At 58.2% G+C, this 25,869-nt stretch overlaps 2 protein-coding genes across 2 annotated transcripts in view; both read left to right on the top strand.

Moving 5' to 3' along the window:
- The window catches only part of Trak1 (trafficking kinesin protein 1), a 39,952-nt gene extending 16,327 nt beyond the window's left edge, over positions 1–23,625 (top strand). Inside the window, exons 2-13 of the mRNA XM_010624498.3 lie at positions 560–636; positions 5,584–5,700; positions 7,231–7,331; positions 7,789–7,897; positions 8,760–8,838; positions 9,443–9,573; positions 10,098–10,172; positions 10,614–10,751; positions 12,125–12,201; positions 12,913–13,149; positions 13,968–14,284; positions 19,142–23,625. Of these exons, the coding sequence (XP_010622800.1) occupies positions 560–636; positions 5,584–5,700; positions 7,231–7,331; positions 7,789–7,897; positions 8,760–8,838; positions 9,443–9,573; positions 10,098–10,172; positions 10,614–10,751; positions 12,125–12,201; positions 12,913–13,149; positions 13,968–14,284; positions 19,142–19,593 (1,910 nt within the window). The 3' untranslated portion in view covers positions 19,594–23,625. The remainder of the gene's footprint in view (positions 1–559; positions 637–5,583; positions 5,701–7,230; positions 7,332–7,788; positions 7,898–8,759; positions 8,839–9,442; positions 9,574–10,097; positions 10,173–10,613; positions 10,752–12,124; positions 12,202–12,912; positions 13,150–13,967; positions 14,285–19,141) is intronic.
- Positions 23,626–23,925: 300 nt separating this feature from the next.
- Positions 23,926–25,869, top strand: part of LOC104862535 (trafficking kinesin-binding protein 1-like) — a gene marked incomplete at its 3' end in the record, with an annotated part of 5,200 nt that continues 3,256 nt past the window's right edge. Inside the window, exons 1-2 of the mRNA XM_010624591.1 lie at positions 23,926–23,945; positions 24,042–24,106. Of these exons, the coding sequence (XP_010622893.1) occupies positions 23,926–23,945; positions 24,042–24,106 (85 nt within the window). The remainder of the gene's footprint in view (positions 23,946–24,041; positions 24,107–25,869) is intronic.

Here is a 25,869-nt window from a genome sequence, read left to right as displayed (position 1 = left end):
TGTGTGTGTGTGTGTGTGCGCACACACACACGCACGTGTGCATCACTAGTGTCCTTGGTAGGGAGGCCTTGTACTTTAGGTCTTGGGGATGAAGGGAACTGTGCTGTTAGGGACCTGTCCTCTGGAGATAGGCACCTAGTCTCGGGCTGCTTTCCTCAGCCCTGCCCAGCACGTGCGTTGAGTCTGTGTGGCCATGGTCTGGGTCCTGCAGCCTCTCTGGTCATTATACACGGCTGGCTGCACCATGACTGCTCCCTCTCTAGTAGGTTTGTGAGCTTTCATGAGGCCAGAACCCCTCCGGTCCTCTGTGTGGCCCTCCATACCCTTGACCATGCACACTGTACACACGCGCACACACATGCATGCACACACATGCGCGGTGCCAAGGTGTCACTCTCCTCCCCTCCTGCAGACCGGACATGGGGTGTGGGACTGGGATGTGGAACCTGGCCCACAATGCTCCCATGTGGGCCAAACCCAACCACACCACTGATTCCGTTGGGGGCCCTGTGTTGGCAGGCGGGCGCCAGCAGCTCACCGTCCTCTCTGTTTCTTACAGTTCTCTGTGCTGAGAGAGTTGGCCAGATGACTAAGACGTACAATGACATAGATGCTGTCACTCGGCTTCTTGAGGAGGTAAGTGTCCATACACAGGACCACCCCGGTCTGCACCTGACTGGTCGTGGGTTCGCGCAGCCCGGGCGTGGGTTCAGGACTCTTTGAGACCCAGCCCCTGCTGTCGTGCTGGTCGCTCTGTGTGTCGGCTTCTGCAGCTGTCCTTTTGTGTAGATATCTTGTGCTTTAAAGGAGTGTGTTCATGCTGTCTGTCTATATATAAGTGGTGCTGCATATGTAATATGCGGCAGTGGCATTTAAATAGTCGGTAGAATACCTGGTCCGGGATTTGAGAAACCCTAAAATACATACTGATGGCGTATTTTAAAGGTCAGGAAGATGGTATCATGGTCCATGTCTTCTAGATGTACTTTCGGCTTCTGCTTATCAGGCTAGTGGAATATTGTGGAGAGACAGTGTGGAAATGAGCAGGGTAAGCATGGCAAGTCTCACGAGGAGGGAGGCCACGTGAGACAAGCCACGTGCACTGCAGAGACTATGCTGCCGGCCACAGTTGTGCATCATAGGTGGTGACGTGTGTGCTGCAGGCCCACCTGTCCCCGCCCTGGACCTGGCCTCCTGTGGACAGTGCCAGCTCATGGCCCTTGTTTTCCCTGCAGTGGGTCTTGTGACTCTGCAAGCACCTCCCAGATAAGTAGGATGACAGGGACTGGACATCTCCCTGACTGTTAGAGGCAGTGGGAGAATAAGGTAGGCACGGGCAGGACCTGGCCGCTTCCAGCTTTGTTACTCGGTTCATTGATTGCCAGCCAGGCATTTTCCTTTGAGCACTGCTGCCTCTGGGCATGTGCAGGGCTCTGAGTCCAAGGCACAGGGCGATGATCTCAGCCACCCCTGTCCCTGGGGATGGGCAGGGACCTGGCCCCTGAGCAAGGACTGGAGCCGTCAGAAGGCCCTGGGTATCTGGGATTCGCTTCCCTCCCTCAGTCAGTCTCCCTAGTGCCTGTCACCTTATGAAAGGTGGTCTTGTGTTTACAGAATGGCTGGACAGCCCCTTCCCATGGTTCTTTGCTGTGCAGAGCGCTTGTGAAGGGTTAGTGTGTCCTTACCTTAGTGCCCTGTACCTGGCAAGGCTCCCATGTCCCTGTCCTGGTAAGCCTCAGAGCTGAGCTCACTGATTCTCCGGAACCAGGACCGGGACCACCGGGTCTCTTGTGGCTGCGCCGCGCTGTGCTCTCTGCTGGTGCCTGCCCTGCAGGGTGTTGGCACAGGTTGTTGCGGCTGTGCCGTTGGCTGCTGGTGTGGAGGTGAGCGGCTTTGGCTTTCTGGTCTGCTGCTGTTGGGAAGGAGCCTTGCGCTTTGTCCTGAGGTTACTGGAGCAAGGAGCGAGCTCTGGATGTCCGTCCAGGTGAGGGCGTCGAGGCACAGCACAGCCGCAGGAAGTGGGCGCAGACTGGGACGAGGTCTGCTTTCCACTAGCACGGTCCCAGGGCGCTGAAGGACGCCTGTGGTCTCCCATTGTCTTTATCCTTGTCCATTTCCTGGGTATTTTCCGGGCTTTGGCACCAGTGCTTGCGTGGGACGGCTGGTTGTGAGAAGTGGTATAGTTTTTGCATTCTTGTCATTCTCCAAGAGAAGCCCAACCAGCCCATTGCCTAAGTGAAACTAGAGGAAATAACTTGTAAAATGTTTTTATTTCTGCCATAAGCTTTTTACTGTAACTTCCTGCTTCCCCTCAGCAGAGAATGCCCAGGTAATCACTGCCTGGGTCAGGTTTCCTGTGTAGAACAGGGAGAGCTGCCCCTGAGGGTGCGGACAGGCAGGAGCCCAGGCCTGGCTGGAGGTCAGGTCTGCAGCTCTGTCACGGCAGCCACCCACTGCCTGCCTCCTGCCCCGTGTGCCGCCAGGGCCTCCCTCCCCCAGGTGCTTATGTGGCTGGCCTGGCCTAATGCAACTGCAGTGTTACCATCTCCCCTTCACTCGTCTGCGTGCAGGCAGAGCGTGGCGAAGGCCTGCGATGTCTGTGCCTGGTGAACTTGGCAGCTTGGGTGGGCGGAGCCTCATAGACAGGTGGTCAGCAGGGCGCCAGCAGCGCTGACTGCCTGACACTCAGCCTGAGCTCATTCTAGGGGAGAAGGGAGTCACTGAGTTCAGATCCACACAGGTGTGGACATGGCCGCCAGAGCCTGTGGTTGCTCATCAGTGTGGGCACAGGAGCCACCTGTGTGAGGTGCTGACTGTGAGCTGCCCCTGGACACTCGCTTTCTGTCTGGGCTCCCCCACCACAGAACTCGGAGTCCCTTCCTTAGGGACCAGGTAAGCCCAGCTGTTTAGTCTGAGAGGTGACAGAAGCCATGGGATGAGGAATCCTCTGGGGAGACACAGGGGCCAGCATGGATGACAGAGCTGAGCGTCTTCATTGTCCTGAGTTCTGGGTGAGGGAGGGAAGCGTGGGTTGTATGGACCAAGATGGGTACTTATAGCTCAACTGTCCCTCAAGGCCAGCTTCAGGGGCAGAGTGTGCAGTGGGAGGTTTGGGGACTGGGGCGGAGTCCATCGCCTTATGAGAAGGAGCCCCATGGCTGTGGAGTCCCTCTGACTTGAGGGCGGGGCTGGAATTCAGGGACACTCCTGGGTTATCAGAGGGAGGAGGCCGCTGTAGCACTGTACATTCAGGGGAGGATCCTTGAAGGAGAAATACAAGCTGCTGCTTCCCCCAGTTTGCAGCAGCACGACAGGTCAACAGGTCAGAAGGCTGGAAGGGTTTTCAAGGCCTCCTCCGCTCTCCTGCCTGACCTTTCCCTGCCTAACAGTTGCAGTGCTGGGCCCCAAGCTCAGGCTCGTCCTGTCTGGTGCTGCTGAACTTGTGACCGGCAGAGCGCTTGCCCAGCTCACATGAGGCCCAGGCCCAATCCTAGCAGCAAAGCAAGGCCAAGGGGTGGGGGGGGGGCAGCAGAGTCCTCACAGAAGTACGACCGGCAAAGGGTTAAGCACAAGGAGCCCCTTTGCCACGTGCAGTGTCCTTGGTGTTTTCAAGGCTGTCCTGGTCTGTGTAATTTAAACCACCAGTTGCCAGTGCTGAAGCCATTTCATAGCCCAGCAGCGCATGATAACCTGTGACTGGCGGGGGATCTGCAGTGCACCTGACCCTGAGGGGCGGAGCCTCTACTTAGGGTGGATGTGACCTTGGGGCTGTCTTGGCTCCCCTGCCCTGAGGGCCGTTCCTGCCCTCAGGCCTGGGGACCAGCTGAGCATCCTCGGTGGGACTTCTCCAGAGCTGTCCTTGACAGCTGCCCCCAGCAGGAACCAGCTGGGAATGGCACCTGTCCACTCTTGAGGACAGCTTTTCCCTGCCTCTCACTACTCCCTCCACTTGGTATTAGTGGCTGAACCATGGAACTGTGTTCTCAAGTGTGGCGTTCTGTGCATTATTCTGCCCTTCGAAAGATTTTGTTTTTATTTTTTAGTTTTTAATTTTTAAATTATTTATTCATTTTACTTTTTGGTACTGTGATTCAAACTCAGGCCTTATGCTTGCAAGGCAAGTGGTGGAACCACTGAGCTAAATTCCCAATCCTGAAAGATTTTGTTTTTAAAGACAGAGCCCATGTAACTGTTCCTATATTTAAAAGGCATAACAGGCAAAACAGATGTTAACTGTATCTCAGAGTACCTTCAATGTTTTATTTCGCATGTGGCAAAAGTAGGAACTCAGTACTTCTAGCCTGATGGGTGCTATAGTGGCCACCTCCTTGTGCCAGCTGTTAGCTTCATTGTAGGAGCGTTTTAGACTTCATTCATTCATCCAACAAAGAGTTGCTGGGTGTTTCCATGTTCCGGCCCGGGCAGCACAACAGCCCGGCCCTCAGTGGGCAGTTCAGGCTCAGCTGGAAGAGGTGCTGGGAAGCAGTCTGTCTCTGGAGGAACAAAGGTTTTTTTCTATCAGGTCTCTGGTGTGCAGACATCCCTTTGACCCTCTATGTCTGTGTTGCTCTTGTACGTACAAGGGGTGATCAAAATATACAGGGTTGGTAGATTTTAAAAATTACTGTAGTAAAAGACCCATTGCCACGAAGCCCCTCAGAGTACTCCTCTTGCTTTGAACACACTTATCCCATTTTCCTGGCTACTTTCTGCAGCAGTTCTGGAAGTTCTGAAACTTTCACGAGTGTCTTTACAGAGTGATCAAAAATAGAGAATGCTGCTGAGTGCCACCCAACAGAAACTCAGGTTCGTAAAGTATCATAGCATGTCCTCATCCACTTTATTTTTCCTATGTAATTGTATTGGGACATTTAAGGCATATGATGTAATGATACTCATCCCTGGAATCCTGCACCTTTACATAATCCATCGTGGTTCTCATTTTTCCCCACTCCCCTGCCCTCCCTTCAGCCCCTCCATCCCTCCCTATCTGCAAAGACTTTGTTTCCGTTTTTTCTTTCTCTCACGTTCACTCCATCCCCGTCTTTCCTTCCCCTCCCCTCCCATGTCCCCTCCCCCTTTGCTCCTTTTCCTCCCAGTATGCCTTTCAGTCCTTATTTACACTTTCAGTCGTCCACGTCACTCATGGGATCTGGCACTGTCTGACTTCTGGCTTTTCCTAAAGTCAAAACTACCATAAAAGGGAAGCACTTTGAATCCATCCAGGACTTGCAGGCAGCCAGGACAGCGCCACTAGAGATGCTCAGGAAAGAGGGCTCCAGAGCTGCTGCAGGCAGTGGCGGGCCGTGGGATGAGTGTGTGGGAAGCAAGGGCGGGGGACTCTGTGGCATGACTTTTACTGTAGCACATTTCTTTGAATTCAGACATTCGCTGTGCTTTTGGCCACAGTCTGTATATGGCAGAGGCTCTCCCCTGAGCAGGCCCCAGACGCCAACACAGATGGAGCACTGTGGACTAAGTCTTTGGTTGTTTCTGGGGCCCCTGTTCTGCCTGCCCTTTAACTCTGGGCCTGGAGCCCCTGGGGCACAGGGTTCGACCCCCATCCTCCCTCTTTCTCTGCAGAAAGAGCGGGACCTGGAGCTGGCTGCGCGCATCGGCCAGTCACTGCTGAAGAAGAACAAGGCCCTCAGCGAGCGGAACGAGCTGCTGGAGGAGCAGGTGGAGCACATCCGGGAGGAGGTGAGGCCGCCGGGCAGCACAGTCCTCTCTGGCCTGCAGTGGGGCTGGGCCACAGTGCCCGGCACAGGAGGGCTGGGCCACAGCCACCGCTGCCGCTGAGGGCGTGTGGGACAGATGCGAGAGCAGCCTCCTGCGTGCATGGAGCCGCCCTGTGCTCTCACGAGACGCATGTAGATGTAGACTATGCTGCCAGCCCAGGGAAGGGCTGGAATTCGGGATTCGCGGTGTGTTTATTTATTACTTCAAATCCCAGGGCCTTTGCACTGAGCCACAGCCCCCCACCCAAGCTGGGCTGTCCTAAGTGGGCCGGGGTTAGCGGGGACGGTGCCGACTTTCTGGAAGGGACGTGGTACGGACGGGAGGGAGGCTGTGGTCAGCTGGCGTCCCTGGCACAGGTTAGACACTCAGAGCCAGGACCCTCAACGGCTCCTTCCCTGTCACCCACTGTTCTTCTCACGGGACTCCTTCTGCTCACTTCTCCCTCCTTTCTCTTAGAGACTGTCTTGTGGGGCTGCCCTGTGCCTGTCCCCAGCATGTCCCTCGTAGAAGCTGTGGTTGTCTGGGTGTGGCAGTTGCAGTAATGAGGTGGAAAGGGTTCCTGTGCAGTTAGACAGCGTTTAGCCCAGAGTCCTTCCAAGGTGTGGGGAGGCAGAAACACTGTTGTGACCTGCCTTCCCTGGCCACGTCTCTGGTGACACAGGGAGCATGTGGGTCCCACCCCCTTTGTGGCCCTTCTGAGCAGGGGACATGCCACCAGAGCTTGCATGTGGTCATCCCAGGCTCCTCGAGTGCCCCTTGTACTGTCCCCACGCCGGCTGCACAGCCATCTCGGGGAGTGGGCCAGTCTCGGTGCTGAGCTGGGAGAGGCTGGTCCTCTGATGGGCGGAGGTAAAGCAGAGCTGCAGTTCTCTTCTACAGCACCGACTGTTCCTCAGCACCGGGTGTCGAGAGGGCAAAGGAAAAGTTTACAGCCCAAGTCTGTTCCTTCCTAGCCCTTAGGTATAAACCAGCACGACTTGTAAACCATCCTGCAGTAGTCGTGATGGCCAGGGCCTGAGGGCCTGCTTCCACCCTGCACTGGAAGTCTCTGTCTTGTGATCAGTGAGCATAGGGAGCCTGGCCGGGCCGTGAGGGGCACGGGACATGGTGGGTCTGTCCCCAGGAGGCAGGTGAGCCCTGGAGCCAGCACTGCTGTGACTTGGGTCTAGTTCAGGCAGGCTTGAATGGCCTCCTGTGCCCTAGGGTGCTGTGACTCTGTGCTCTGACCATTGACCCAGCTGGGCACCTGGCTGCTTCCAAGGCCAGCAGGAGGTCTTGTCCCTGACAGTGCTGGAGCCCTCTGGTCCCTCCTCTGCTCTTCTCTGTACCGAAGTAAAACCTATGAATTTAGACAGTTTCAGTCAAAAAGTAACTGTCTTAAGGAAACCTACTTCCCTTGAGTGGTGTGAACTCCACCAGGACCCCTGTGACGGGTTGGAGAGCTGACTGGGTGCAGGCCATCCTGCCTCTCACCTGCCCTGCTGTCCACAGGTCTCCCAGCTCCGCCATGAGCTGTCCATGAAGGACGAGCTGCTGCAATTCTATACCAGTGCTGCAGAGGAGAGTGAGCCCGAGTCCGTCTGCTCCACCCCGTGAGTCCCTGGCTGTCCCTGCCTTCACCGAGCAGTGTCCCCTCCTCCAGCGCCGCCATGGCGTCCCCAGGGTGGGCTGTGTTGTAGTAGGACGTGAGGGTGGGTTTCCGTTTTGCCCCTGCTGGGTCTCATGCTCCTGTCAGGCCAGCCAAGGAGGCTGGCTTGCTGATCGGCACCAAGGTGGTCTTGGGTGTTGCAGGAAACACGAGGTGCCATGTGGGTCCTTGGGACAGAAGCTGTGGGGACCCCTCAGAAGTCCAGGGTACCCCAGAACTTCTGGCTTTAAGTAGAGGCTGTTCCATGTGTCCTGAGGGGATGTGCCACCCACAGACTGTGGACAGAGGCTGGGGCAGGGCCCGGGGTTGGTGGCTTTCCTGGGCATGGGGGCATGCTGGCTGTAAGCCCATGAGCTGTCCCCTGTGGGCCTGGCCATGGTGGACATCTTGCTTCTCCCCAGGCTGAAGAGGAATGAGTCGTCCTCTTCTGTGCAGAATTACTTCCACCTGGATTCTCTGCAGAAGAAGCTGAAGGACCTTGAGGAGGAGAACGTGGTCCTACGGTCCGAGGTGAGGCACTGTCTGCCCTGCCTCGTGTGGCCCCGAGTGGAGGTCCCCTGCTCCCTCACAGACAGCCTGCCCGGGTTCCCCGGCTCTGAGAGAAGCTGGCTTTGAGGGCTCACACTCCATGCCGAGGCCTCGGACATGGAATCTGGGCCGTCCTTCCCAGGTGCCTCACTGAAGCGGGTCTGAGGCAGCTCAGGACTTGTGCAGTAGGGCTGCTCCTGTGTGGGTGAGCCTAGCGCCACACATTTTGCCCATGTGAGTCCTTCCTGTCTTCACAGGAGGCTAAAAGCCCATTGCTGTGATTCTCGTTACAACGGGGACGCGGGCCCTGGGCTGGCAGGTGTTTGATGGCCAGTCCCGCCATCAGGCAGTGAGCCATGCTCACACCTCTCCTCTTCGCTGCCCCTTCTGAGAAGGGGGTGTGGAGAGCCATTGCTGTCCATCTCAGCAGGCACCGAGGCCCTGGGCACCTGTCAGAGGCCGGGTCCGCTCTGGCCCCAGGCTCTGGGAAGATGTCAGTGGGTGGAGCAGCTGTGTCTCTCATGTCACACGTGGAGAGAGCCTGTCTGTGCCCCTGTATGCCCTGTCCTGTGGCCTGTACCTCCTCCAGCCCCTCCCATACTGAGGGCATAGCCCGGTAACTGAGAAGGGGGCCTAGGTTTGCTCTGGTTTCCAGCCTGAGAACGTGCATCCCTTTGCCCCAGGGAACCAGAGGGCACTGTAACTGAGGGCACACAGGTGACAGGTGGGGAGTGTGCGGGCAGCCTGGGTGTCCTGGGCCCTGTCTGCCAGCTCAACTCCGTGCTCAGGCCCACCTGCCCGCAGCCCAGGCAAGTGTGGGTGCTGACCGGAGCCCCGTCCACAGGCCTGCCAGCTGAAGACCGAAACCATCACCTATGAGGAGAAAGAGCAGCAGCTGGTCAACGACTGCGTCAAGGAGCTCAGTAGGTGCCCACGGCCTCCCCAGGGCTCCCCGTCTGCCTCCACGCCCATGGCGTTGTCTGGCCAGGACCTCTTCTGACTGCTGGGTGCTAGGTTGAGCCATGTAGGACCATGGCCCTTTGCTGCGGTGCTGTTCCGTTCCAGTGGCGGCTTCGTGTCAGAGTGGTAGGGACATGGCAGCTGAGCTGGGACTGCCCGGGTGCCAAGACAAGGGTGGAGGCCATGGGGCCTGCACGCTGATACTCGCTGGGCGTCCAGCTCACATAGATAAGCTTTCCAGCTGAGACAAGACAAAGGCAGGCGGAAACTCTGCATTCAGTGATGTGGTCGTGGGGAAACGAGATGGCCTGAGCTCGGATCTAGGGGCGTTAGGTATAGCCCCCAAAACTGCGCCCATGCAGCTGTGGCTCAGAGCAGCGATGCTGGGGTGTGGCTGAGTCCCAACCCTGGCCCATGCTGACCCAGGAGCAGCAGCCTGCAGGAGTGGCTGCTCCCGGACTGCCTGGAGGAAGGCTGTTGCAATCCCCACTCCCGGGAAGCCATTCATTCCTCTGGCTGCATGCGTGTGACCTGACTTCCTCTCGCGACTGTCACTTCTGTGTCCAGGGGATGCCAATGTGCAGATCGCTAGCATCTCGGAGGAGCTGGCCAGGAAGACGGAGGATGCTGCCCGCCAGCAAGAGGAGATCACGCACCTACTCTCGCAGATTGTGGATCTGCAGAAAAAGGCAAAAGCTGTAAGACCTGTGCTTCTCCACAGGGACAGAAGCGGGTGGCTGAGGTGGCGGGGGCCATTACTGCAGGAGGTGGCTTCCTGCCGGAGTGTGTGCTGCCTCCGAGAAGGGCTTAGACTGTGTAATAAAAAGTTCCTCGCCCAGAGTGGCAGCCTCGCTGTGGTCTGTGAACCCCTTGACTCCGACTGCAGGGATGTATTCGGGGAGGAGCGTAGGACTCTTCCGGACTACCCCACCTGTGTCTGCTTTCCCTCTGTGCCCCTGGGTGGATGGGCTGCAGGTCACAGTGTCCCCTTGAGACTCAGGACAACACAGGGGCCGGCTCAGGCTCCCAGGCCTGTGCTGTGAGTGAGAGGAGAGCAAACCTAGCAAAGAGAGGGGACTGCCTTGGAGAGCGGCCGAGGCCCCGTTAGAAGGGAGCCGTGACCACCGGCATCCCCCCAGTGACGAGGCTGAGGCAGCTCCCGTCAGCAGGGCAGCGAGGCTCCTCTGAGCCTCCAGAGAAGGTGACAGCATTGCCATTGCAGTGTGCGGTGGAAAACGAGGAGCTCGTGCAGCACCTGGGGGCGGCCAAGGATGCCCAGCGGCAGCTCACGGCCGAGGTGGGTGTCTGCTCGTGTCTTGGGCCTCTTGCTTCCAGGAGAGGTGGGTTAGCCTCCACCGATGGCTCTAGGCCTGTCCACCAAACCACCATTCTGTGCCACGCTCACCTTGGTGCTGTGCCTGCAGCCCTGCTGCTGGCTATGGGAGTCAAGATCCTGTCCGGCCCAGGGCCTGGCACACATGGCTCTGAGAAGTGCTCCTTCTGCACCCAATTGGAGATGGCTCCTGACCCTTTCAGCTCATCGGCCCACTGCTGGTGTTTTAGGGGAGCCGAGGCGGCAGCTGGCCCTGGTCCTGGAGGGCTCTACACTTTGGCCGCAGGTCCAGGGCCAGTGGGTCTGCTGGGCGTGTCGCTGTGGTCTCTGGAGCTCCTGGGATAGGGTGGGGATACGTGGCAGCTGGAGCCCCAGGTCCTGACCTTGCATCTTCCATGCCCGCAGCTGCGCGAGCTGGAGGACAAATACGCAGAGTGCATGGAGATGCTGCACGAGGCCCAGGAGGAGCTGAAGAACCTGCGGAACAGAACCATGCCCAGCACCACAGCCCGGCGCTACCACTCGCTGGGTCTCTTCCCCATGGTGAGCAGCATCCGCATTTCCACCTCGCGTGCCCCGCGAGTCCTGCTCTAGGCGGCTCCCATCTGCTGCTGGGTTGAGGGCAGGAGCCCCTGCTGGCTTGGCTACACAAGTCGTGTTGGATCCTTGCCTGCCATCCTCTGCTCCTGCCTCTGAAAGATAATCCTGGTTTAGTCAGACTACACTTGCTCATGTTCTTTTCTGACCTTAGTGGACCCCTCGCAAGTCACTCTGGATCCTCACGGCACCCTCACAGGTCCGCCAGGCCTTTGTATACTAGGGAGCCATTCTCTCAGTTACTGTGGAAAACAACTCGTTTTCATGCCTCTTCCATGTGAGCTTCTTTAGCCCTGGCCTGCTTTGTTTGTTTGGAGGAACATGGAGGAAAAGGGGATTTCCTGAGAGATTTTTGTCCCTGTGGAAGTTGGGCCAAGCCCTTCGGCCTGTCGTCTCCCTGTGACACTGGGATACAGGGAAATGAGATTATTCGTTTTCCTTTCTGTCAGAATAATGCCCCTTGAAGGTGGGGACCAGGTCTTGTAATTTTCCTTTCTTTCTCTCCTCACTACCTCGTACCAAACACAGCACTCTGCATGTTGAAGAATTGTAGGTACGTAATAGGCACTGCGTTTAGACGGATGGACAGTGGATGGGTGGATGGATAAGGGACAGATAGACGAATGGAAAGACGGATTGATGACTTGTGGATGGGTAGGCGGACGGATGGATGGAGGGATGAAAGATGGATGGACGGAATGGAAAGATTGATAGTCAGAGGGGTGATGGACAGATGGAGTCGTGACAGACGTATGATGGGTAGGCGGACGGATGGGTGGATGGTGGACGGATGGCTCGAAGAACAGCTTACCAAGACTTCTTTATATTCAGGCTGTGCATCCATAATTTAGTGAAACATCAAGCTCTGGAAACGGTTCTGCCTTTCCCAAGTGGGTTGTTCCCAAGCAGGTGGGCCAGGCTGGCCAGTGGGAGGGCCGGGGAGACAGCGCCTCACTCGGGTCACACACTGGATGTCACCTGCGTGCCCGAGCCAGGGCTGTGGGGATCCCACAGACCCCGGGCACAGCAACGTGGTGTGGCCCGCGTGACCGTGGTGCCGTGTCTGACAGCGTCTGGAAACACCATCACACTGCTCTGAACGTGCGCCTCCCCCATACATCACCACCCGTCCGTGGGCCTCCAGGCAGAGCTGGGGCTGAGCCGTGGTGAGGGCCTCACTCACACATGTCCGTGGGGCTCCGGGTCCAGAAGCCACCTTGGCGATTGTGCAGACGTGGAGGGTGCTCCCAATGCTGTGCCGTGCCGAGGAAGTCCGAGGCCTGAATGCCGTTCACACAGCGTGTCTCTGCTCTTCCCAGGATTCCCTGGCGGCAGAGATCGAGGGGACTATGCGCAAGGAGCTGCAGCTGGAAGAGCCTGAGTCTCCAGACATCGCGTACGCCTCTCGGTTTGGTGGTCTCAGTGGGGCGTTCAGTGTCCGGTAGGAAAAGAAAGGCTGCGGAATGAGCGGCAAGGGCTCTGTGGGCCTGGCAAGGCTCCTGCCCGCCGCGTCTGGGAGGAGCCTAGGACCAGGTCTTCTCTGAGCTCTGTGCCCAGCTCCAGGGCGGGGCTTGAAAGGGGCTGGCTGCGCCCTGCACTCGGGGTGTCAGGAGGGGAGCGGGAGCCTCTGTGCCACAGGAAGCCCTTCCCCGTCCAGGGAGCCAGCCGGCACCATGTGTGGCTGTGTTCCTGGAAACAGCTTCTAGAGTAGACAGAGCCGGTTTAGCCCCCGGCTTTGAAGCTGAAGACTGGCTTTAAGTCTTGCTGTGTTTCTGTGAATGGTCAGCAAATACTTATCCTGCAGCTGGTATTGAGCCCAGTGCATGCTGGCGGCCTGAGCATTCCAGGGAACACAGTCATGAAAGGGGAGCATCTGCACAGAGACAGGAGCAATGAGCATTATGTTTGTAGGTCAGGCTCTGGGTCCACCTCACTGCACAGCACACACTGGCGTCTTAGGCTCCTGACTTCACAGTGTAGAGGCACGCACACGTCAGTCTCGGCCAGCCGGCTCCCCAGGGACCCTGGGCCAGGCACCTGTTGGCCCCTCACTGGGCCCTTTCTGCAGGGCCTGACCCTAGGTCCTTCCTGACTCTCCCTACCCCAGGCACCAGAAGCGCATCTTTGAGACTGTGAGGAACATCAACCAGGTAGTCAAGCAGCGGTCGCTGACCCCCTCCCCCATGAACATCCCTGGCTCCAACCAGTCCTCGGCCATGAACTCCCTGCTGTCCAGCTGTGTCAGCACCCCCCGGTCCAGCTTCTACGGCAGTGACATGGGCAGCTTTGTGCTGGACAACAAGACCAGCAGCATCATCCTGGAGACCGAGGCTGCTGACCTGGGGTGCGTGAGTGGCTGCGTGCTCCTGTCTTGTGCTTTCGGGAGAGGTGTATGGGTTGGGCGCAGGTGTGGTGGTCGTCGGGCATAGTTGCCTACCTCCCCTCGTCCATCTCCGTGATGCCCAGGCCTGCTTTCCATACGCTGCTGGGGGAGACAGTCTGTGAGTGCGTTCTGTTGCTAGGCCCTCTGTCCAGCAGCAGAACACACGCTTGTTTTGCACACGCCCTTGTGGCTTGGGAGCTGGAAGGGCTGGGAGGACCCTGGGGGCTCCTGGTTTGCTTCAGCAGGGAGCCAGGGTGCCTAAGAAGCGCTCCTCCGTCCTGAAGCCCCACAGAACCTGCCATCTGGGTCAGCGGGGAATCTGTGATCTGACCTGGCTTTGGTCGTAATTAAGATCTGAGTGCCCTTAGCTCAGGAGGAAGGAGAAGCTGCTCTGGAGCAAGAAGCTGCAGCCTCCAGAATACGTCTTTCTCAGGGCTCAGGGTGACCTCGCAGGGACCGAATCCCTCTCAGTTCACTTCCGTCCGGTGCCTGCCCGAGGAAAAGCACTCAGCCCCTCAGAGGAGGTGGGGTTGGCTGTTTGGGGCAGACATTTATTATTTCCATTCTTTTTAATTTTTTTCCTTTTGGTATTGAGGACTGAACGCAGGGCCTTCGCACTGAGCTACATTTCCAGCCCTTTTATTTTTACTGTGAGTCAAGGTCTGGCTGCGCTGTGTAGCCTGGGCTGGAACTTGCAACCGCCTGCTGAGCCAAGCCTCCAGAGTGCTGGTTGGCAGGCCTGCACCCCGGGTCCAGTGTTCGCCCCGTTTCTCCTCCAGGCCCAGTGAGCACACCAAGAAGCCGGGCACACCTGGCACTCCGGGCACCCACGACCTGGAGACAGCACTGAGGCGGCTATCCTTGCGCCGTGAGAACTACCTGTCGGAGAGGAGGTTCTTCGAGGAGGAGCAGGAGAGGAAGCTGCGGGAGCTGGCAGAGAAGGGCGAGCTGCGCAGCGGCTCCCTCACACCCACCGAGAGCATCCTGTCGCTGGGCACCCACTCCCGCCTCTCAGAGATCACCGGCTTCTCGGGCATGTCCTTCAGCAGCCGCTCCTACCTGCCAGAGAAGCTGCAGATTGTGAAGCCACTGGAAGGTGACCGCAAGGGCCCGCGGCCCCTGTCTGCCCTGCTCGGGGACTCGCTGTGGTCCCTCATCCACCTGCAGAAGGCGGGCCACCTGAGCCACGCCTACTCCTTCTTCTTCCGCGACAGCCACCCGCGCTGCTGGTTTGAGTTCCGCTAGGAGCACAGTGCTGGCCTAGGTGCCAGCTGTCTGGCTCCTCCGCTGCCCTTGGTGCCTGAGGAAACACCCGGGAGGCAGCAGCACAGCTGGGAGAGTCCAGGAGAGTGGCAGGGTCTGGGAGGCGCTGGGCAGGTCAGGAAGTGGTACCAAGCAGACCTGGAGGCCGGGCTTTGCAGGAACCCATGGGTGGGTTCTGGTTTGATCTCTGGAAGGAGGGGTGCTCTGACCTAGGTTCTGGGTGGTGCTGGGGTTCAGGGGCCAGGGCATTGCTGTGTAGCCAGGTGGTCCGCTCCTCCTGATGTCCTGCCCAGGCAGCTCACTTTCAGTACCGACCTCCTTGGATAACCTGCTCCTGGAAATCACACCTTTTCTTCTTGTTTCTTTCTTCTTTTGCTTTGGGAATTACACAGTGTGTCATCAGCTTCTGCCACTACACTGCCAAGGGCCATCGAGTGTCTGTAGCTTTCCTTCACACCTTCAGTTTGGTCGCTCCAGGAGTTTTAGGGCTCTGTCACGCTGCCGACGGGCAGCCACCTGTCTCCCGCTCGGCGTTCAGCTCCTGAGGGGCTCCCCGAGGAGCCCAGGTGCTCGTGCTGGCACTGAGGTCTTACTCAAAGGTGCAGTAGCCACGTGCTGGGAACCCAGAACACACCGCGCCAGCACACAGGTTTTGTCCAGGAAGTGCCCACTTTGCCCGGGGACCCTGCCCCAGTGAGATGCAGCTGTGGGAGAGGCGGGCTGGTTGAAGACCCGCACTTCCCACAGGGAGGCAGAGGGTGGGCTTTCTGTCTTCAGAATTGTTTGCCTGTGTGGCTTAGACCCTTGCTAGATCTCAGAGAAGGCACGGCTTGCTCTTTCATCACTTACTCAGTTGGAAGCTTGGCTGTCGTTTCTGACCTGTGATTATATCCATTTTTCTTCCAATAAAATCTCCCATTTCTGATTACTTTCGGCCTTTCTTTTCTTTTGCTTCCGTTGTCTCTCAGGGACCACTGGACTTCATCTCTGCCTTGTTTGCTTTCTGTGACTCATTTTCCAAGCATGTTGTAGGACGTCTTTGAAGCTTATTTTGACCAGTTCATCTTTATTTCCCTTTGCTGTGCGCTTAGGGCAGAATCTCTGTGCTGCACTAGTCGGGCAGGGGGCGCTCCGGTGCTGCCCGCATATGGGAAGAAGTTGCTCTCAGCCTGCTCACTGGGAGCTAAAATCACATCTCACACAGGGCTCCGCCCGTTCCGCGCTGTAGCTTCTGGCTTCATAGGTGTTCAGAACGCGGCCTGCACAGTGGTCTCTGTGTGGTGGTGAGGCGGAGTGAGAGCCCTCTGGTGCCGTGCTGCTTCTCCAGTCCCCACGTCGGGCAGGCCATCCCCTGCCCCTGTGCAGTGGCTCGCACTGTCAGGACTGTGGAAAGGAAGCGGTGTGCTGGCTGTGTGCTCCGCTCCCAGCGTCTGCTTCCTGCAACCCAGGTACTCAGACCCGCCTGCTGGCAGCTCAGGTCTAACCGGCCGTGTGCCCAGTGCCCAGGCTGGGCCGTCCGTGTGCCTGCCAGGCCACGTTGTTACATCGTCTTCTGGCCCTGGCCACATGAGAAGCCCGTGAGGCCCCTTGATCTCCACAGCCAGGCAGAGGCTGGGGTGCGGCCCTGGAGAGCGCTGCTGGGATCAAGCACGGGAGCCGTGGCTTCCATCTCCTCCTCCCCACTGACTGAATCACCCTTTACCCTGCGTGTGCATTAGCCCTGCTCTCCCCGGGTTACCTGATGGAACGAAGCATTGCACTGGATACACTGTGGCAGGAGGCCGAGGCAGGGCCGTGTGTTTTCCTTTACTCTGCTCTCCCTTTCTGACTGTGATCGAGGTCATCGTTACCCCGCAGGCCTCCTGCAGATGCCTGACTCTGTGCCTGCTGGCAGCCGGGATATCTCACGCTGAGGTGGGGGCTGGGGTTGAGGAAGCAGATGTGGGCAGGGAGCGGCCAGTGAAGACCCTCGATCGTTCCACAGAACTGTATCTCTGCCAGCTGGGACAGAGGTCGTGTGCTGTCCCCAGCCTGTTCCTAGTGGGGAGGAGGCGGGCGTAGCAGAGTCTGTGAGCCCCACAGCCGACAGTTAAGGCGCACAGTGGGGTTTGAGGTGGCTCTCACCAAATCACTTCCTTTTATTTTTCCTTAGAGGCACTGGAGACTGAACCCAGGGCTTTCACATTGAGCTACAATCCCTAGCCCTTTTCTTATTTTGAGACAGGTTCTCATTAAAGCACTAAATGGCCCAGACTGGGCTGAAACATGATCCTCCTGTCTCAGCCTCCCAGAGTGCTGGGATTACAGGCGTGATCGACACACCCTGCTTTCCACCTCTCCTTCAGAACTTCAGCCACCGCGGGAGATTCAGAAGCTGTCCAGGCTGTCAGTCCTGATCCCTGAGGCTCACGCCTGCTGAGAGGCAGAGCTATGGTTTGGAGAAAGGACACAGTGCGTGACCTTAGGGAAGTCGCCTCCCTGTGCCCAAGTCCCCTTTGTGAATTGGAAACAGCAGGGTTTGTGTGAAAGTCCAGCAAGCTGTGAGAGGGCCGTCAGGAGAGTGTGGCCCCTGGTCCATGCCCAGCACGGCCTCTGTTATCATGTGGCAGGCGTGAGTGCCAGACCCTGCTTGTGGCTGCCCCTCAGGCTGTGCTGGGTGTTCTTGCTGTGCAGTTCTGTGCCTTTCTGCAAGGGCTAAGATGGGGTGGTCTGTGGCACAGTTGGGCCTGGCCCCAGCACCCTCTCATAGCCGCCCTGCTGTGGTTCCTCACCTGCCCCTCCCTGGCTCCCTATCCCCTCTGAGTGAAGGCCTCCAAGACCCCAGCTCATAGTGCCAGCTGGGCGCGGTATGGCTTCTTGGAGCTTCCTCCTTGGTGCTGCTCTGACGCTGGGATTGTGCCTGTGAAGCAGGAGAGCACAAGGCCCCTGGGATGGCAGCATGTGTGTCCCCTGCTACCCCAGACACCCACTTAGTCCTTTGTGTGGCGGGGCGCCAGCTGCCATTTAGAGCGCCCTGGCCAGACACGGATGTCCTACTGTCTTGTCTGTTGCATTTGGAGGGGCAGTGTCAGGTTCCTATGAGAGCTGCCTCCTGCAAAGCCTGGCTCTGTCCCCACTAATCGGCCAGCGGCTTTGGAAAGTTGCCCAACTCTGGGGCCTCCTGTGAAGTGAGTGGCGATGCTTGCCCAGGGTGTTCTGAGGTTGAGTTGATGTGCTGTGGGTACAGTGGGCAGTGTTTTACAGGCATCCACTTAGGTAGGGACCTTGACACCAGCAGTGGGGACTCAGCTGCACAAGTCCTGGTTAGCTCTGTACAGTGTCCCTGTCCCCGAGTGCCCAGGGGCTGCGGCTCCTTCAGATCCTCACAGAGTCCTAGGAGCAGAGGCCGCCACGGCGGTGGGCAGTTTCCCAGCCACGGCATAGACATGCTGCCTGGATCTCTGCGGCGGGGCTGTCCCATGCCTGGCTGGCCTCTGCCTCTCTGGCATTAGCGTCCTCCTCCCCTCCTGCATCTGTGACAGCCATGGGCAGCTGTCCCCCAGGTGGAGCAGTCGGCCTTGGGAGAGCTGCTTGCCAGCTGTCCTCCCCGACGCGCACCCCCTTCTGTGACCATGCCCCGTTACTGTTTGTTGCTTGTTGTATTGAGGGTATTTATGTTTAGTAGATCTGGGAGAAACACTCTGGTTTCTCATCTGTGCATACTGACAACCTGGGCAGACCTGGGAGTGGGCATTAGCAAACCCTCAATGCTGTGGTTTTCCTTCCAAGTGGGTTTCAAATTGCCCAGGAAACCCTCCCCAGACCCACTGAGACTGTCCTGTGGAGAGTGCCCGCCCTGTGGCACTGGGGGCTGGCAAACCTCTGTCCTCCCTTCCAGAGCTCTGGCATCCTGTGTGCTTGTTCCCCTTTCTTCTTCCCCAGGGTAGCCTGGGGTGCAGAAGCCCCCCCAAGACCTCATCTCATGAGGGAAGGGTGTTGTGTGTGCCCTCGTGTCGGGTGACTCCCAGCCCCTGGGTATTGCTGGTGTCACATGAGGGGGGACCTGGCCGGATGAAAGCTGAGCACACCTCAGCATGCTGGGGGGGATGCGCTGAGCCTGGGTTCCCAGGGTGTGTAACCTCGGAGCAGAGCGGCAGGACTCTCGGGTCCTCAGGACACACCGGTGTTATCACAGGCCATCGTCATCTGAGCCCTAGGCCTGGTGTCACAGGAGTTGGCTCCTGGCTTTAGCCTGTGCTGCGTGGACTGACCGTGTCCTTAGGTTGCCCCTGACCAGACAGCGCCCAGCTGCTGGAAGGTACAGAGACCCGAGGGAAGACAGTGATGGTCACACCACCCCCTCCTTGGCCCTGCTGTCCTGGCCTGGGTCCTGGGTGGGGCAGTAACACCTCCTCTCTGCGTCCATGCCTCTGGAATCTGCAGGCGCATACACCCAGTCTGTGCTTGTTTGGCCATTTCCCCCTCTGCTGTCTATAAATCGATAATGCATTGAGTTTTGGGGTTGCTTAAAATGCTTCATAACCGAAGCCCCTGGCACGCAGTGTGACGCTCGTTTTATCTAAAGATGGAGTGGCTTCCTTGAGTTGGGCCCCTCGGGTCGTGGCCGGAGAAGGCACAGCCGGTGGGGGTGCTGACCTGCGTGTCAGTCTCCGTGCTAACCCGCTCCTCTCCTCTGCCTTCCTCCTGCCAGGCTCTGCCACTCTCCACCACTGGCAGCAGCTGGCCCAGCCTCACTTGGGGGGCATCCTGGACCCCCGGCCTGGCGTGGTCACCAAAGGCTTCCGGACCCTGGACGTTGACCTGGACGAAGTGTACTGCCTTAACGACTTTGAGGAAGATGACACAGGTGACCACATTCCCCTCCCGGGCCTAGCTACCTCCACGCCAGTGCAGCACCCAGAGACCTCAGGTGAGAGGTCCCGGGCTCGCGCGACTGTCCCAGGCAGCAGGAGCTCCCCCGAGGAGATGCAGCAGCCGCCCGCGGCCGTGGAGGAGGAGGAGGGGTCTGGTGAGGGCGCAGCGATCAGTCCCACAAGCCTGGCCCGGGCCCCAGAGGCCGAGCTCTGGGCTGTCCTCGCCTCTGTCCCCAGCACCATCCGCAGTGGCTCCCTGTGTGTAGCTTCCGTGCGTCTGTGTGGGTGATGGCAAAAGCGTCCCCATTGTGTGGTGCTGTTTCCACCAAGTCAGATGCCCCTGCACGCGCAGGGCAGCCCTGCCCAACTTGGCTCTCACGGCGGGAGCAGGAGAGGCTGCTAAAAAGGAGCAGTGTGGGCCGGTCAGTGCCCCTCTGTCTGGCGTGGCCATTGTCTGAGGGCAGGTTCCTCAACGCCCTGGTCAGAGCTGTGCTGGGCGCATGAGGGCAGTGATGGGTGCTGGTCAGTACATGGGGTGGGGACCACCTGGATGCTGCGTTCACACGGGAATGAGCCCATGGCGCTGTCAGGGTTTCAGGTGGCACTCGAGCAGCCTTTGGCTTCCTGCCTCTGACTTACACATGTCTGGGGGGATTAAAAACGTGATGAACCTGACACCCGAGAGAGACACAGTGGGGAGTCTGCTGAGCCGGCACCCCCGGCACCACAGTGTGAGCTCCGCTTGCAGGCACCCCGTGGCCTTGTGTTCGGTCCCTCGTGATCCGTCTCCCCAGCCGGTACGCTCTGCCATAGTGAGCTCTTGTGGGAGCAGACCCAGAAAAGATGGGGAACCCCAGTGATGTCACCCTCGTGGCATTTCTATCATCGGGACTCTCATCCTCGTGTCCCTAGTTTTCCTTTGTGAAAGCCACAGTGCCCGGGGAACCCTGGGCAGTGAGGAGCTGAGGCCCTGCAGGTGGACGGGGTCCTGGGACTCACTGTCGAGGTCACCCTGGGGCCACGCAGGGAATAAAGCTGTCATGGAGGACAGAGGCCAGAGGCACGGCATGATCCCTCAGCCTGACCCTTGCGCAGCCGCAGCCCAGGACCCATTCCCGTCCCTCCCCACAGCTGCTGATCTGGGCAGCACACAGGGCCAGGGCAGGCCAAGTGCTAAAGACAGCATTCAGGGTTCCGCGTCGGGGAGGCTGGGTGGACCTTGCTTGTGCGTGGGTCTTCTCTCTGAGCGCTCCGCGCTGTCTCAGGGTTCGGCTCCTTCCCCCGTCAGAGGTGGCAGGACCATCTGGATGCTTGGTGTGTGAGAAGTGCTATACTCTAACTGGTCCAGGCATCCCCATCGGTCCCAGTGCTGGGACTCCACCCCCGCACTCCGCCCACTGCTCCAGGCTTGCTCTGGGCCGAAGCCTGAGTCCCAGGAGCTGCCAGGGTGCAGCTGAGAAATCCGAAGGAGATTCTCCTTTTCCTTTGCAAAACGGGGGGAATCGGGAAGACCGTGTACTTTTGCCTACTGTCATGAGGGGAAAGGATTTGAGCACTGAAAAAGATTATCAATATATTTTATGTATTACTTGAAGCATCATTTGATAATTTTTTTAAAATCCTGTTTAAAAAAATGATTCCATGTTACTCTACTGTAAATACTTTAGATGATTAAAATGGATTAAAACAACTTTTAAATTATAGTTTTACTTTGTTTCAGTGACACATCATATGTGTTAACATAGCACGAGGGCCGGGGATTTAGCTCAGTGGTTCTGCTGCCTGCCTTGCAAGTGCAAGGTCCCGAGTTCAATCTCTGGTACCAAAAACAAAAACATAGTGCAAGGGTCAGATGCAGCACTTCCTTGTCTTGGCCAGGCTCTGTGGGCTGAAGGCATAAGGTCCCGGGGTCCAGCTGCAGCTGGCAGCTGGGTGAGCAGTTCAGCCGGATGCCCTCAGAGACTGCGCATCACGGGCGAGCGAGGTGGGCTGAAGTTGGGTCCACAGAATGCGGAGGCCGTGGTGCTGAAGAGCACGTGGGGCTGCCCTGCAGAGCTGGCAGACACCCAGGGACACCTAGACCCTGGTCGGCAGGGAAGGAAAAGTCACCCGCGGGCACATCGGGCCTGGAAATCCCCTGAATCTCCATACCTGGGCCACCCAAGGAGCTGAGAAGGATTCGCAGCTCCTGGTGCATCCTGATTGGACACTGAGGTCCTTGGTCTGTGGGAAGGCGGGGGACGCCTTCACAGATGCCGCTGCTCTGCCCAAGGAGGGGGTGCGGAGGGGCTGAGTGGGGCTGGGCGCTGCCATCCTGCCGTCTGGCATGCTCTGGTCACCTGGGCCTCACTCCCACCCCGGTCGGGAAGCCACAACAGCCTGCGCTCCTGCCAGGGTCCGTGCAGCTGGAAGTGGGAGGCAAAGCTGTCGGCCGGGCAGCCCTGCTCCAGACCTCCGGCCTGAGCTGCTCAGCACCGCTTCTCGGGTGTTCCCTTGGGGCTCCGACTGGACTCTTCGCGTGGAGGGGCCTCACAGGAGCTCGCGGGTCGACCTAGTGGAGGCCAGGCCTGGGACTAGTGCTGCTGGAGCGGATCGAAGGCCCCAGCGGGAGAGGCCTCCGCTGCCCAGCTAGGCCAGCCTACCGTCCCGTCAGCCAGAGGGTTGGCGCTGCCATCGAGGACCCAGAGGCTTCTGCACTTGCCCGTGATGTTTTGGCAGCACCCTAAAAGTCTCTTCTCTGGGCAGCAACCTGCAGCGAGCCCCTCTGTATCAGGCTGTGAAATTATTCACCGCTAGAGTCACACACTTGTTAAGATGAAACAGATGCAAGGCAAAGAGTGGATTTAATTTTACAGAAGCCGAAAACAAATTGTACAGAACCCAGAGAAAGATCTGGTGATGTTCAGAAATCTCTGAGAGACAGAACCTGTCTGAGCTCTTGATGTTTGATCTCCGGGGTCCCGGTCCCCCTCAGAGCCACGACCACACCGGGGCTGTGTGAAGAAACGCTCAAGAAGCAGGGAAGGCGTTGCCAGGGTCTAAGAGCTTAGACGCGTCGCCTTGTATTTAGTAGTGAAAGACGGCTTTTATTACAAAAGGAAGGAACTGAGCTGCATCGCTTCTCTGTAGCACTGGCTGATGTCCCCACCCAGGCAGTAGCACCCGTCGGACCCGCACAGACCCTCACCCAGGCCTGCCTTAGGTGGGTTTCCAGGGTGCGTGTGGAGCTCTCTGTACGTGAACTCATCATAGAAATTTTCCCTGGGAAGATTCACAGGCGTGGTTACATAAGAAAGTGGTAGAAAAGTCTTCAAAGCCTTTTTCTGTGCCCTGATAAAGTGGTGCTGACAGGCGAGGAGCCAGCCTTCCCCTCTGCCTTTGCCAGAGGAGGCGCCTCAGTGAAAGCGCACACTGATGTTCTTGGGCTGTGAGCTGGCTGGACGAGGCTCTGTCAGCAGCGGGATGAGAAGACTGGGCCCTGGCGTCACCGGCGGTCCTGGTGATGATACAGGGCTGTGTGAGTGTGCGGGTATCTGTTACTGAGTGTACAGAAATGCAGGGCAAATCCAGCCTCACGCCAGCAGCTTCACACTCATGCTCAAGTTAAGAAAAGCAAATAAAATGGTCAGACCGTTTTCTCTATTTCACACAAGCCTGCCACTTCTCACAAAGAGCAGAGAAAATACAGATGGCCCTCCATGCATCGCGAAGATGGGTCCCGTTTTCCAAGATTCTGAGATGTACCTGAAAGACTTGACCTTTCTAGCAGTCGTTTCTGTGAGTTTAGAGGAAGACGCTTGGGCTGTGGCACGGTGGTGTCTCCACCCCGGGTGTGTCATCTCCACGGGGAGGCCCCGCTCTGTGCGGCTCGCAGGGTTCCGAAAGGGCTGGGCTCCTTGATGGCTTTCACAGAGGAAAGAGCCTGTGTCCTCCCAGCTCCCTCCCAGAGGACGGAGAGAGGGAGCAGCACTGGGGAGCAGGGTGCCTCATGTGGGGCGGGCCCTGTCATCCTTCAGCCCTGTGGAGCCCACGTCAGCGTGCACCTCCCCAGCTGTGGGCATGGGCTGTGCTGGGCCCTCGCCACTGGCTGCCACCCACCCTGTTTCCCATCAGTGCCAGTCATCGCGGCCCAGAGGAGAGCTGGCACTCAGCACTGCCTCCCACAGGGCCCACTGCGGGTGGCATCAGAGAGCGGGGACACAGGCCCTCTCCTGTGGCATGTGGACTGTGGAGCAGAGAGCTCTGCGGGGAGCCTCCTGGAGTTCGCAGACCTCACGGCCTGGACAGGCAGTATTGGTGGAGTCGCAGGCTTGTCGGTTTGCAGCACGGTCAGAAGGAAGTGTACTGGAGGACTGGGGCATTTATCCTAAGGAAGCGGTCAGTGCTGACCTCAGTCCATTCCCACCTGCCCGCCCGTCACTTCTCAGCCTTCGGCTGTGATCCAGGACTGTATCTACCCTTCCCTCAAAGCGCCCTGAGCCCTGCAGCCAGTTGGGGTCTGGGTTTCAGCAGTAAGGTAGAGCCTCACTCCCAAGGACCTTGTCCTCCGTGCCCCCAAGTGAGCAGTGTATTTGCTGCCAAGGCCCTGCCGGGCAGACCGGCAGGGGCTCCCACTCGGGCTATGGTCCTGGTGACTCTGAGGTGGGTGCTTGTCCTGAGTCCCGCCCAGAAGGTCCAGGATGAGCACGAGACTCGAGGCCCCGTAGCACCACTCACTTCTCTGTGTTGTGTCCCAAGGCGGGGAGGCGCAGCGGCGGTCCGGAGGCCCGCAGTGACAGGAGAGCGCGACCAGTGTCCCAGTGGTAATTGGCAGGCCGGGCAAGTCTCCGGTGTGGGCGCTGTGGGCTCTGACCGACCTCTTGGTCTACGGCTGTCAATCACTGCTGGGCCCTGGGGAATTCTCGATTTTTAGCAGCCTTTTCTCATCCCCAAACCAGGTGTGTGAGAGGGGTTTCGCTTCTGTGGATGCAGCTGTGTCTCTGGAACGTCTGTCCTTGCACTCCTGGTGCACTTGAAGATCTGAAGCCTAATGGGGTGGGGGGATGCACCTTCGGGACCTTGTGATTCGGAATTCTGGCCACATGTTTAAATTGGGGTGTACTTCCGATCTTAAATCAGCCTTGTTTCATTCTTTTTAATGTTCTCTCTCAGTGGCTTTGTCTTGATTGTTTCCTGCTTTCTCCCTTCTTCCCAGATAACCCTCCTGTTCCTGTCCTTGGGGCTTCTCCCGCAGGCTATAGGTCGCTTTGGTCCTGGCCCTCCTTGGTTGCAGAGAGAATCGTGATTGGTTGCCTTCTCTTCATAGCTGCTCCCATTTTTGTTTCACTTGCCACAGTTTCTCAGTTACCCGAGTTCCCAAGCCATTGCATTTATTGCTGGGGAAACAGAGATTGGGAGGCTGTTTTGCTCTTCTTTTCTCCTTCCTGCCTTCCTGGAGCTCCCCGTGCTTGAGTGTTTGTTCTTGGGCAGTGGTGCTGGCTGCCACGCTGGGGGCCACGGAGCCTGCGGCACACACAGTAGCTCAGACACTGCGGGGCTAACACCTTGCCTTGCCCGAGTCACCTTGCCATCCCATTCTCTGTGTGGTCCGCCCTGCCTTTGATTTGTGTCTCCAGCTTTTTGGGTTTTTTGTTTTTGTTTTTTTCTTGTTTGGTTTTGTTGTTAATCATCTGCATGGATCTGTGGCTCTGTGGCTCCCATCCATCCTATTTTGTTTGCCTTTTTCCTTTTTGTCCAAATCCAAGAGCAAACATCCTGTAGGAGCTGGAAGATTGTGTTTCCAGCCCTTGCCGGCTCCTGGAGGCCTCTGAGCTGCTGTGGCAGGCGGGTGGGAGAGTCGCTGCAGCCACCGTGCATGCTCTGGGTGCCACCTTTTATTTCCCCCTTTTTGTCTTTCTTGCGTGAGCTATGAAGGAGGTAACCCTGGCAGTCATGATGTCTCTGGTAGACCAAGGGCTGTGCCCAGCTGCTTTCTCTCACATGGTCCCCATGCCGCATTCCCTTTGCTGCAGACTCTTGGCCTCCTGAGCAACAGCTGGACAGAGCCCGGGAGGGAGTGGGGCCGACTGTAGCTGTCCCCGAGTCGGGAGGGGGCGGGGTCTCAGGAGGGGCAGTGCCACTGTAGTCTGGGACCTGATGGCCCTAGCCTGTCCCAGGCCTCTGTCTCCAGCTCTTGCCCTGCTGTTGTCGAGGCCGCTAGGGTCAGCACAACCCCGCAACAGACCTGGGAACAGCAGTGGAGCCAGGTCCGCAAACCCCTTTCGTGCGAGCCCTGCACTGCTGCCAGGTGCCACCTTGTCTGCCCTTGTCCTGGCAGAGTTTGACACCTGTTTGCCCATGAAAAGTCATGCAGAACGGCAAAGGAGAAAGCGATTCTGACCTCCGAGGGGAAAACCAGTTTCACCTCCTAGGCCTTCCTCCTGGAACTGGACTCACTGCTGGCCCCGACCCTGTGTGGACAGGCAGAGGCGGGGACATGTGGCCCTGCAGCCAGGCCACCTTCCCTCAGAGCGCGGGACCCCCCCACCCTCCCAGCCCCGCCCATAGCCGGCCCCGCTGCATCACC

This window comes from Fukomys damarensis, unplaced genomic scaffold, assembly GCF_012274545.1.
Source record: "Fukomys damarensis isolate Sample0158 unplaced genomic scaffold, DMR_v1.0_HiC HiC_scaffold_12, whole genome shotgun sequence".
NCBI classification, from domain to species: domain Eukaryota; kingdom Metazoa; phylum Chordata; class Mammalia; order Rodentia; family Bathyergidae; genus Fukomys; species Fukomys damarensis.
This window is presented reverse-complemented; position numbering and strand designations above follow the sequence as displayed.